The sequence below is a fragment of the Lycium ferocissimum genome, chromosome 8 (assembly GCF_029784015.1).
Source record: "Lycium ferocissimum isolate CSIRO_LF1 chromosome 8, AGI_CSIRO_Lferr_CH_V1, whole genome shotgun sequence".
In the NCBI taxonomy this organism is placed as follows: domain Eukaryota; kingdom Viridiplantae; phylum Streptophyta; class Magnoliopsida; order Solanales; family Solanaceae; genus Lycium; species Lycium ferocissimum.
The window spans coordinates 53,076,701-53,089,856 of NC_081349.1; the positions used below are offsets into that span (position 1 = coordinate 53,076,701).

At 36.0% G+C, this 13,156-nt stretch overlaps 1 protein-coding gene across 1 annotated transcript; it reads left to right on the forward strand.

Moving 5' to 3' along the window:
* The first annotated feature begins 866 nt into the window (after positions 1-866).
* On the forward strand, positions 867-13,156 carry LOC132068738 (uncharacterized). Its single transcript, XM_059462427.1, has 6 exons — positions 867-1,303; positions 8,989-9,042; positions 11,594-11,674; positions 11,895-11,964; positions 12,077-12,165; positions 12,845-13,156. The coding sequence occupies exons 1-6, from the start codon at positions 1,100-1,102 to the stop codon at positions 12,977-12,979; spliced, it is 633 nt and encodes a 210-aa protein (XP_059318410.1). The 5' UTR covers positions 867-1,099; the 3' UTR covers positions 12,980-13,156.

Consider the following 13,156-nt stretch of genomic DNA (forward strand, 5'->3'; position numbering starts at 1 on the left):
ATGATAGGAAACTACCAAAAGGTAGTCATTTTGTTAATTTTACCTAATTTAATTATCCCTTTTAATGACGTTAGTAATCAACTTGTGGTCCTAACTCAATCCCAAAAGATAGCTCAAATGGAGGAGGATTGCCCAAACCATATATGGAGTCCAGGGATCCCGTCACGATCCAATGTGGGATATTTCTCTTCATCACCCCCTCACGCTCAAATAGTGTCTGGACTAGAGCGTGTACAATCATGGACCACGGGATATATCTTCACCTCACTCCTCACACGGTCCGGGGCTACAAAATATATCATTTGGACCTTTTTATATCAAATTAAAGGTAAAAATAACTCATATCCTAAAAAATGAGTTTTTGTTGGATTGCAACAAGTGGTCAGCCATCACATATTAGTATAAATTAGTATAAATATGAAATAAAAAATAAATCACATTGTAATTCACAAAAAAACGTTTATATTTATAATAAAATAAAAATATAAGAAGATATAAAGCTAGCTCACCTTGATATTTTAAAAAGAACTTACGTGTACTCATGACACTATCAATCTAGTTTAATTGATAGTAACCTATACAGTATAGGAAGAAAAATCACAATAAACACTATTATCTATAGTTACGATTAGTATTAAACTCCTAAAAATAAATTAATCAAACTGATTGCAGTTATCTATAATTTGCTATTACATAATGAAATAGTGTTTTTTATTGAACTCCTAAAATAGAAAGTGAAGTATGAGTTACGAAAGTTATGGTGGAGTAACATATGAAACCAAAAAAAACGAAGAGAAACATGGGTTACACCTAACTCCTTTTTTTTTTTTTTGGTTGTGGGTTACTCCTAATTCCTTAAACTTTGGAAGTTAAGAGGCTGGTAAGCGCCGCCTCTATTGTCCTCTCTCTTAGTCCTCCTGGAACCTTCTCGAATCAGCAAACGCATCCCCCTTAACACCCTAAACCTAAATCATTATTTAATATCCTTGAGTACCTTTGACCCATTGTCCTCTCTCTTCATTGCTTCTTTTTGCTGCAAATCTAATTCCATTCCTTTTGCATTCTTTGGATCTTTCTTTGTTGTAATATTTGTGAAGGAATGGAGGGAGGTGCAGCTACTGCGGCAGGAGTATCATCATCATCAACAGAGAAACAGAATGAAGCTACGTCATCTTATACCTATTGGGTAAGAGGAACCACACAAGATGCTGCACCTTTACCTATTCCTAAGAAACTCACTTCTCAAGACCTTAATAATCAAGCTAATAATCCACAAACCCATCTTGGGTCTGCCTGGAATCGGGTATGTAACAACTACCCACTTTGTTTTTTAGCCTGTTTTGGTGTATTTTGATAGTTGAGAAGTTTGACGCTGTGGTTTTAAATACCGACTTCGTTTTTTTGCCTGTTCGGTGGTATTTTGATAATTGAGAGTGGAAAAGACAAGTTTGATGCTGTGTTTTTTCAATATTTTGGTAGAAAAATCACGTCTTTGTATTGTTTTTGATGTGTTGGATCAAGATTGGATGTAGCTTTGTGGCAATGGACTAGTAGGAAAATCACTTTTTTTTTTTGATTGACAAATAATACTTTTTTATTTTGTAAGAATTAGACAATATCAGGACATCGATTGTGTAGCTGTTAAGAGCAGCGAAAAAATTACAGAACCTGTGTTGAAAGGTTGCTCCAAGTCGACTGCGTCTCTCTTGGTAACGGAGTTCTGTATCACAAACTAGATGTCTTCTTTTTCTAGTAGTCTGTTTTATTAGAGAGGATTTGAGAGATGGATTTTCTCTATTAAAGAAGGGATTTTATGGAGAAGAGAAGTTGTCAGGAAAAAATATTGATCACGTGATTAATTGCACGCTCTCTCCACTCTTCCCTAGTTAACTTCCTGCAGGTTTATCCCTATATGGGTTCGGTCCGTCCACATGGGCGAACTGCAACCAGACCCAAATATCCATCCCTAACTTCGCACATGGTGGGACTGGATCCAAAGTAGTATCATTCAATAACACATAATTTTTACGGACAATAGACAAATAGCTCGTGCGACCTTCAAGCATCAAAGAGCTATACTTTGTAAGGTTCTACAAGAGCTCTACATAGGAATTCAATCACATGCTGAAAGAATTCACTACTAACTTGAGCATCTTATAACTCGCAATACCCCAGACTTCATTCACTAGTCCACTAGTTAGTTATCCGATTCCTCATCCTCAAAAGGGGTGAACTTGAGTTCATGTATAACATTGTCCCACAATTACACTTGACGCCTTTATATTAATTGTCTTCCCTTTCTACTTGAATCTCTCTGTTCCAGATCAACTGCTTTCCTGGACATGCATTGCATTGTTGAATCACTAATGGCTAATAGTGACATGCTAAAGTAGCAACATTGATTGAAACTTCAAGAAACAGTCAAAGGGTATATTAAGGCAAAGTTATTGTAACTTTTCAGGAACTCACACAATGAAGAAGCAGGGATCAATTCTTCCATTAACCCAATTGTCGCTTAGCACATGTGGTATAAAACACGTGCTAAGGTGTTCTCACTTTATATTGGCGCGCGTGTCTCATTCTTTTACTCATTCAACATCGGACAAATCTTGGTCTAGATACCTCCAAATGTCTAATCCAAGCTCACTCAATAATCCTCAAATTCATCTTAGAGAAATTCACATTTGACTAGTTATCAAGAGCAGAGCTACCTTCATAATAAATAAACGTGACCTCATAATTGTATCAAGTCTTATCTCTTCATGCTCCTCAACGTAAGAGGTGATTGCTCGTGTGAGAGAACTAATCTCGCGACTTGTTTGACATATTTTATCAACAAAAAGCACATCATCACATGCATACGGGATATGGACATAAATTCAAGAGTCAAATATTGATATGGATATATGTCAAACTTGATTGTCAACTATCTAAGGCGAGTCCCAGTTGTACCACCATATATGCCTGTTTTAAGTGTGCCTACATGACATGAGCAATATGATATTGCTTATATTCATGGATGAGATGATCAACCACTGAACCTACATAATTCCACGAGTAGTGAAATCTTTCTTTTCCTATTAATAGTAAGTTTCTAGATCTCTTATGTGTTGGGAAGTGTTACCCTCCTATGAGTGACTCATAATATGGTTTATACTTTCAAGAGCATCATGCTTTTCCAGTAAATACCACATCTTACAATTTTCAGATATTGTAATTGTCACTATTTAGTTTGTCATCTTTGTTTAATGCAAAGAATGATGCCTTTTGATGCCATGTCTCCAAAATGAGACAATTAAGCAAGTTTTACTCATTAATATTTACTTTAATCAATTTATGCATAGTATTTGCACACAGAAGCAAACAATTACAATACTAATTTTACATTTAGTATGGATCGAAATGTCACTATATTTTCACTTATCATCCACATCTAAATATTTTAACCAACATTCGAATTCATTCTCAGAGTGTTAAATTATGTGAATGAATTTAATTTTACGAACTCAAGTCTCAATTCATTAAAAAATAATAATAAATAAGATATGTAAAAGGAGATACAAACAATGTGATTTCATTTATCATAAAAAATATTCACAATAACAAATTACATGTCTGCAAGGACATAATTCTCCCACTTGGCTTCAAGTTCCGAACATATACCCAAACGGATTTACTTAGCCAAACCTGATGATAAGTATCAGTTAAATGATCACCTCAAGGTTCTTGGAGAGAATTTACTAAAATAGCGATAGCTCTCCAATTCGAGATAACTATATAATTAGCCAATTCACCTCGTTTTAGCTGGAAAAAAATGAACATGTTTAGGTATTGAAGCATTAGGAGACATTTTAAAATTCTTAAACTCTTCGAGTTTCTTCTCTCGTTCCTTCACTCTGCCCTTTGATCCCTTAATAGATTTTGCATCGTCCTCGGGACATCATTCCTTATGACTTCAGGCTCGGAATCTAAATCATTATAGAAATATGTCCGACGACGCGCTCTTCTAGGTTGTCCCCTTGCTCGACTTCGAGAACTCCCACTTGGAGTACTTCGGAACAAGAAAACAATAGAATCGTATTCTGTTGACCCTTGGACTTAATTCTCTTCCACAAGTTATTGTGACATATGTTTTCACATAGAATGGTACTCTATTATTTTCTTGTTCCTATTCAGAAATGGTTGGCCGGGAACTAGCTCGAAGTATTCCAAGTGGGAGTTCTCGAAGTCGCGTTAGGAGACAACGTAGAAGAGTGCGTTGTCACAGGACACATTTATATAATGATTCAAATTCGGAGCTTAAAGTCCTAAGGAATAATGTCCCGAGGACGCTGCAAAATCTTTTAAAGGATCAAAGGGCTGAGCGAAGGAAAGGAGAGAAGAAATTCAAAGAGCTTAAGAATTTTAAAATGTCTCCTAATACTTCAATACCTGAATATGTTCATCTTTATCAGTCAAAACGGATGAATTGGCTAATCATATAGTAATCTCGGATTGCGAAGCTATGACTATTTTAGCAGATTCTCTCAAACAACCTTTGGGTGATAAATCAAGGGTTGGCTAAGTCAAACCTTTTGAGTATATATTTGGGAACTTGAAGACAAGTGGGAGAACTATGTCCTTGCTGAGTAATTTGTTATTGCGAATATTTTTAAATGATATATGAAATTGCATTGTTTTTCTCTCGTTTTAGATATCCTGTTTATTTTTAAAATGAATTGAGACTTGAATACGCAAAATTAAATTTTATTTACATAAAAAATTCAGACACACTGAGAAATGATTTCAATATTGGTTAAAATATTTAGAAATGGATGATGGATATTTCGATTCTATTTTAAATGTAAAATCAATATTGTAATCGATTTGCTTGATTGTACAAACTATAAAGTAGTAAAACTTGCTTAATTGTCTCATTTAACAGACACGACATCAAAAACATCATTGCTGACGTCATTAAGGGTGACAAATTAAATAGTGACAATTACGATATATGAAATCGTAAGATGTGTTATGTACTGAAAGAGCAAGATGCTCTTGAAGGTATAAACCATGTTATACATCCCTAATAGGAGGGTAACACTACCCAACACAGGAGAAATCTAGAAACTTACTATATTTGAATAAAAGAAAGATTCAACTGCTCGTGGAATTATTGTAGGTTCAGTGGATGATGATCTCGTCCATGAGTGTGAGCAATATCCTAATGCTCATGCCATGTGGGCATATTTAAAAGAGGCATATAGTGGTACAACTGTAACTCGCCTTAGACAGTTGACAATCAAGTTTGACACATACAAAAAACGTCATGATCACAGTGTGGAGCAACACCTAAGGATGTCATATATGATTGCTCAACTTAAAAGTGTTGGTCATGTTTTCTCTGATGAGCAATAGGTTCATCATTTTCTAGCAGTGTGTTCCATTAGAGATTCCCAGATCCCACTTGTAGGAATACACTGGGTATGTTGTTGTGTTATATTGGAGAGGATTTGAGAGATGATTTTCTCTATTAAAGAAGGGAGTTTTTGGAGAAGAGAAGTTGTCAGGAAAAACCACTGATCGCATGATCAATTGCACGCTCTCTCCACTTATATTATGTAGTGGTAGTTTTTAGGAGTTACATAACTTCTTGCAGGTTTATCTCTTCTCAACGAGTCGGGTCAGTCCACGTGGCCGACCCACAACCCAGAGTCCCAGACCCAAATAACATATTTTATTTAAATCAGTTTAGGATTAGGGGTGGAGTAACCATGTCACTGCATTTTGCTCTCTTGAAGTTAAGAATTTATATAGTAATATGTTCAAAATATGTTTAGATTCAACCTATTTGAATAAATGAATATTAGAAAGTATTTCATAATTTTGTAAAGATATGGTAGTATGTTCCAAAGATTCTTGCTTGTTAGGCCTAAAGAATAATTACTTATCATGTTTTAGGTAGTTTAAAACTCTTTTTATAATGAGCCCTTCTTGTTCATTGTTATAGGTCAGGCAAGTCCATAAGAAGTCTTCTCCTTTCTCCTTTACTGAATTTTTTTTTTTATTCTTTTCACAGTTTTAGTGGCCTTGTCTCTTTTTGATGACTGGTCCTACACTAATACTCTTTTTTTTTTTTTTTGTAACTATTGTGTGTGTATATATATATAAGTGGGCAACACAGTACATGGGTTGTACTGAAACCATATTTACAATTGTACTTCAGAAGCTAAACTGATCTACCTCATATTGAATCTAGCACATCAATTATGGTAGCAGTATCATCTGAAAATATCTGTTTACACCAAAAACATAATAGCAAAAGACAATTCAGTTTGATCTTCTGCATCCTATTCTCTATATTTTCAAAACATCTTGAATTCCTCTCCTTCTAGATTGTTCACCAGATGCAAGCTGGGACAATTCTCCATCTACTTCTGTTCTTTGCCATAGATGTAGAAATAGATGGTTAACAGTCTCTGCTTTATCTCCACACAAAAAACATTTGGGGCACAATGTTATCTGTCTTTTCATTAAATTTTCCTTGGTAAGGATAGCTTCCTTTGCCAAGAGCCACACAAAAAAAGCTACTTTGTGTGGGATATTAGTTCTCCAAATATGTTTCCAAGGGCAATTATCAATCTGCTGATTAGACCGATTCATCAACCTATATGCTGCATACACCTTGAAATCACCACTGTTGTTACCTTGCCATCTCAATACATCTTCACCTGCCTGTACACCACTGAATTGTGCAAGTATGCTGTAAAATTCAGTTACCCTGTCCATCTCCCAATCATTGATAATCTTCTGAAAGTTGTATCCCAACCTTGAGGTGTCCACATTTCTGCTATAGTGGTCTGTTGGTGAAGCACAAGATCTTCTGAAAGTTGTATCCCAACCTTGAGGTGTCCACATTTCTGCTATAGTGGTCTGTTGGTGAAGCACAAGATTGAATATGTCGGGGAAGTGCACTTTAAGAATCCCTATTTCATGCCAGTTGTCCTCCCAGAAGCTAGTTTTGTTACCATCCAAGACTTTGATCTTTGTTTTGCTTTTCAGTTCACTCCAAAAGGCCCTGATGGACCTCCATAAAATAACCCCCTATGGTGTATCAACCTCCTTGGTCATCCATTTGTCTTCCTTCTCATATTTTGCATTTATAACTTTAACCCATAGAATCTGATTCTCATTGGTAAGTCTCCACAACCATTTCATCTTCAGTGCTTTATTGTAAATCTTCAAATTCCTGATTCCCAGACCTCCATGTTTCTTTCCAAAAGTAAGAGCTTCCCATTTGACTAGATGATAACCTTTCTTTTCTTTGTTACCTTGCCATAGGAATGCTCTCCTGATTCTGTCCAGCCTATTAATGACCCCTGCTGGGATTGGAAACAAAGACATCATATATGTAGGAAGAGCATCTAAGACTGAGTGAATGAGCGTCAACCTGGCCCCCAAAGATGAGTATTGAGTCTTCCATCTGGCCAATTTCTTCTCACATTTTTCAATAACACTGTCCCAAATTCCTATGGATTTAGATTTTGCTCCCAGTGGCATTCCTAGATAAGTAGTTGGCAAAGTACCAACTTCTCCACCTAGAATTGCATTTAGTTATGCTACTACTCTTTTTCGGGAAATTTTTGGCAACATTTGTCATGTTTCAACAGTATATATTTGTCCAGTTGGCTCCCAGTCTGCACATAATCTTTGCCAACTTGTGCTACATAATAACCTTGTAAATTTCGCTGTGGATTGTAAGTGATCTGGTCAAGCTGCATTATATCCTTAAATCAACCAGCCTCATGGATCTACGGTAGTTGTAGGCCTGTGGATTGTTTACGATCTGTTCAAGCAGGCAATACACATGTCTCTATTTGTAGTCTTGTCTTAGTAGCCAGGTGGTGTCTCATGAGTCATGACGGCTGCAATCAATTTTGTCTCACAATAGCCTTAGTCAGTCTTAGGGTACTGTCCGGATAGTTTTTTTTGGGAGATGTATTGTGCACGTGGTACTTTTTCTTGTAATAATTATGGTGCTTGACACTGCTTGCCTACACTTGGGCTATTCTACTAGCTACCTATATCGTTTCACTAGTATATGTACTATGTAACTCTACACATTGAGACTTACGCAGATGTGAAGATTTCATCTAAATATTTTGCCTCTGCTGCAATGCAAGTTTGGTCTCCTATGATCTTCATCCTAATTTCATTTTTTAGAACTGTTCATGTGGCCTGACATTCCTATTCAAATAGTAGTATTCCAAAAGCTCTATTCTTCTGGTACTTTTTCGATGGGACTTATCCACGTGAGTACTTTCCTGAGGGTTCTATCTAACTAAAGATAAAGAACCAGCTTACTTAGCTTGATTCAAAATAGTCTAAACTAAAGTTATTTAACCACCTTGAGATTGAGGGTATGTTGAGAATAAAGAAAATCAATGTAGTTTTTTTGTTTAAAGTATGTCTAGATCACCCGCAAGTGTGGCTCTGTTGGTTGAGCATGGGGCTTCCATAAAGGAGGTCTCGGGTTCGAAACCCCCGGCCTACAACAACAAGGGGATTTGCCTTCTGGGTTGAGCTTGTAGCACGGGGCTTGCCTAGTGCAGATTATCTCTTCTGTGTGGTTTGCGGGCTATTGCACAAGAGCGGGGTTTACCTCTTCTGTGTGGTTTGCGGGCTATTGCACAAGAACCCCTGTGCGCATCCGAAGGGTAGTGGCTGTTGGTTTCCTGGTCTTAAAAAAAGGAAAAAAAAAAAAAAAAAAAAGAAAGTATGTCTAGATCCTTTGTATTTGAGTAGGTGATTTTATAGAACTTTGTTAGGCGTAGAGAGTAAACACGTACTATGCTGTAAATGATCATAATAAATAAATAAAACGTACTAGGAAAACTTAAAACTCTAAAGGAAAAACATTCATGACTATTTGTTTTGCAAGGTTTGTGTCTGCTGGTTGATCCCAGTTATGTCGTGTATCAAATGATAATTTTTCTTTTTCTTTTGCAGGCTGGAACATGGGAGGAGAAAAATCTAAATAAATGGGCGAATGATCGAATTAAGGTGTGAGCATAACACTCTTCTCTTCATCACATTTTGGATTGATCTTTTTTAAAATACTTTCCATGAAATTGCCTTTTCTTGAGATGTACAACTCTGCCATCACATTCGATCAGTTCTTCAATCTGGTGGAAATATATGCTTTGAACATCTGATTGGTATTTTTATATAAGTGTTCCAATAAATTGTGACCAGGTGCTCGTTAGAGTAGAAAATAAGTTTTTGACTAAACTATCTTTATGATAGGCAGAAAATTATGGGCCCAGAGGATCTGTTTGGCTCCTTCTTCCAAAATGCTCAAAAAGAAGCTGCAAGATTCAGTAAAGTGTTCCCCTTTTTGCTGTTGCCAAAGTCTGAAATTCTCAAATAAAAATCATCATATTTGACATGGAGTGCAATGGTTGAACATTGTAGCACGAAGATTCATTTTTTTTTTTTTTTTTGAGAATGGTAATGAGCACTAAGATTCAATTATTTTTGAAGGCCTATAACAATCAAAACATGGATGATATTATTTGCAGTAAATTAGAAAGACTAGCTATATCTTTAGATATCATGTAATAGGTGAATGTGATATGAGTTGTGATTCCTTTTAAAGAACAACTTGCTTTTAGAATGAGAAACAACCAGATTGTAACCTGTGAATTTAGGGCATGAAGGTGACTTGTAAGGGAGTCTTTTAGCTAGAAATTTTTAAACTTCTGAGCCAGTTGGTCACCTTCGAGGACATGGACAATTAGAAAATGTCAAAATGGTACTAAAGCTAGTTATCTTTCCAGCCCTTATGATCACACTTTATAATGTCACTTAGCACTTCTCTACAAATCAATGAGCCTTTAAAAGAGGACATGATCTTTCAAGGAAGAGTGAGTTGACACCCCATTTATAGAGGGAATCAACAGTCTTATAATTCATAGCTGGGGTGTCAAAATGGGGAATCAATAGTCTAAGCTATTCCAAAACCCGCTTAGTGCTTTTTTTGATGAGGTAATGATTTTGATTTATTTATCAAAAACAAAAAGAAGCTTGGAATAATCAGCTGTCCAATGACTTTTCGGGGTTGCTTTCAGTTTTTGTGAATATAGGGCCCAAAATTTGGTTCACAGATCTTAAGTGTATTTGAAAAACCGTCTGGGCTATTAAGAACAGTCCAATTTGCAACTTAGATACCTGCACGCACACTCACTCCCCCCACTCTCTCTCTCCACACATACACACATATTACTCTATAGTTCAATATTATTCCGATAAGTTAGATTACTCTTTCATTCATCCTCCTCTCTTCCTTCTCCTTCAAGTGTATTATTGCAATGGGAGTCTTAGGATACTCTATTTACGTTAGCAACCCAGTGGCACCTAGTCTTGGCTCTGTTCGCAACCATTTGTGTTCTTTTTTTGCAAGAGAAAAATCTGCTCTGCAAATATAAGTTTCATCCACCATCATACTCTTTATGCACCTTTTTTAATGCTTCTTCACGGTTGTTTGACTTGTTCTCTGAAATTACACTGTGAATGACCACTTTATGAAGTCATGATGGTCGATTTCATGGCTGCTGGATTGCCCGTCATGAATCTATCAGTAATATGTGCATGTTCATTTACACTATACAAATTATATGAAGTTACCCAATATTAAATTTGAAACGGTTCTAGGAGGGATTATTTGTCTTCCTAGTCTTCGACACAAGAAAAATCCTTTTTTCTTGCTTCGAAATGAAAGAGTAATGATTCTTGATCCTGTTTGTTAAAAGTTCCTAGTCTTGGTTTCTATTTTTCCAGATGTATCCGAAACCTTTTTTTTTTTCCTACTTTTTAACATGACAAAATGAGATCTGATAGGAGTTCTCGAAATACTATTTCCCCTTGTAACTATGCGAGCCCCTCGCCTTTCTTAGGAAGCAATTGCAGTAAACTTATATTGGATGTTTCTGTGGAAATATTAGAAACTGTAACACTTTTTAAGATATCTGATTGTTGTGTCCCTTTGGGGAAATCAGATTAATTTGGAACTTTTAAAGATATCTGTTTGGTTGTTCTCAACACACTGTCCGTACAACTATCACAAGTTTCTAACTTTCCTTAGGAAAGCGGAAATTAGACTTATTTTTGGATGTCTGGTAGAAAAAAAAAAACCACTTAAATTACAAGTAAATCTTGAAAACATAATGCTTTGCAATTTTATCAAAATCCGAATGAATCTTATTGCTTTTATTTAATTCAACATAGTACCATAAGCTCGTAATGCTGAACAATTATGTAATATAATTTATAGGCCTTCTGTTGTTCCTAATTATATAGGGTATGTGCCTTCATTTTCTATCTTATCGTATTTTTGCGTTATTACTTGTATTAGTTACTTCTTTTAGGAATCTTTTATGTTCGAAAATCTTACAGTTCTTTGTGTTTTGAAAAATATTCTGAAAAGTTCCAACTTATAGTTAGTATGATAAGAATCTTATTACTGAGATCGAAAGTTAGAACCATATGTGTGCGTGTGTGTGTATGATTTGTACGTATGTATGTGTCTATGTTGCCTGATTCTCTTGAATGGCAGGAGCTGCTCATATCTGTGGGGTCACTGGAGTATTCTGGCGGCAGAGCAGAAGTAGGCGAAGTAACACGATGTTCTGGTGATGTGAGTGCTTTGATTTTTTTATGCCTAAATAGCTAGCTATTTGAAGTGGATGTTAGGGAAACAACATCATAAGAACTTTTTTTGATTCCATTTTTTTTTTTTTGGGTACTTTCATCTTCTCGTCTCTCTTTCTTTTTCAAGAGACAATGATAAGGAGAAGGTGAACTTTATTAAAGCAATTGTATGGATCTTTCCTCATGGTGTTTGGATGACTTCACAGGCATTTTTGGTGACTGTTCGAAATAAAAAGCGTGTTGGCTATACATATGAGCTGACAATCAAAGTCAAGGGTACTTCTTTTCTTCTTTGAAATCTGTTTCTTGAAGTCTGCCCTTACTTTCTAAACTGTTTCCTCGTTCTTCTGTTTTCATTTAACAAGGAAATAATGTTATACTGTATTAGGGGAATGGCTTGTTGGAGATGAGAAGAAGGTGATCAGGGGCAATATAGATATACCAGAGTTCTCGTTTGGCGAGCTAGATGATTTACAGGTACTTGCTAGAATTGTTTTAGCACTTCCATAAAAGAAAATTAATAGTAGGAGACCCTAAGCTCAAGTAAAGCATCAAATCAAGTATGAAAAGAAAATACAGTAGTAAATAAGCGATGCTAAAATTAAGGGAGAAGAGAAGAACAGAAGCAACAATGAATAATACAGTAGCCAAAGCAAAGGGAACAACAGGTAAAATAAAATCGAAAATAAAATAGTAGGAGAGTAATAATAACAATACTGCTAAGGGTAACTCGAAAATGCTCCACTACCTACTAACCTTCTACCCTAATCTCGACTTCCATATCCTCTTTTCTAGGGTCATGTCCTCGGTAAGCTGTAGGTGTAGCATGTTCTGTCTAATCAACTCTACCCAAAACTCCTTCAGCGTACCTCTAACTCTCCTCATACCGTCCATACTTTTTCAGTTTTTTCTTAAAAAAAAAAAAAGTTGTTGTAGCCTTGCTTGATGCAGTAAATGTAAGAGATAATAATGTAGCTGGTGCCTGCGGTTTTTTCCAAAAATGAAAATTTTCTTGGTGTGTTTTTCTTGCATTTAGAAGATTTGATGACCTTTCTCCCCAAACATGGGACCTCTTTGGGCTTCCCAGACAACATAGGGAAAAAGAATGTGAAAGAAAGTTGTTCTAGTGTATCAACTGTTGTTATTTATTTTGCAGATTGAAGTGAGTCTTAGTGAAGACAAGGATCTTGGACAACAAGACAAGCAGCGAGTAAAACAGGATATGAAACAATTTCTGCAACCTCTTCGCGAAAAATTGCTTCAATTTGAGAAGGAGCTGAAAGAGTTGTAACATGCCGTTGTATTTGGTACTAATTTTCGAAGCTTTCCTTTTTATTCTTTTCTAAGACCTTGTGGCCTGGAGTTGTGGACCAATGTCCCTTTGACTGGAAAGTGTCACTTCAGCTTGTATTACTCGAAATGTAGCACTTTTAGCACGACTAATTAAGATTATTGGGACTTTGGTTTA

Bases quoted from the DNA above. Each gene is read 5' to 3' on its own strand.
- LOC132068738 (XM_059462427.1), top strand. From the start codon at position 1,100: ATGGAGGGAGGTGCAGCTACTGCGGCAGGAGTATCATCATCATCAACA. The intron at 9,043-11,593 runs GTGTGAGCATAA...CTTGAATGGCAG, and splicing joins GGGCGAATGATCGAATTAAG to GAGCTGCTCATATCTGTGGG. The intron at 11,675-11,894 runs GTGAGTGCTTTG...ATGACTTCACAG, and splicing joins TAACACGATGTTCTGGTGAT to GCATTTTTGGTGACTGTTCG.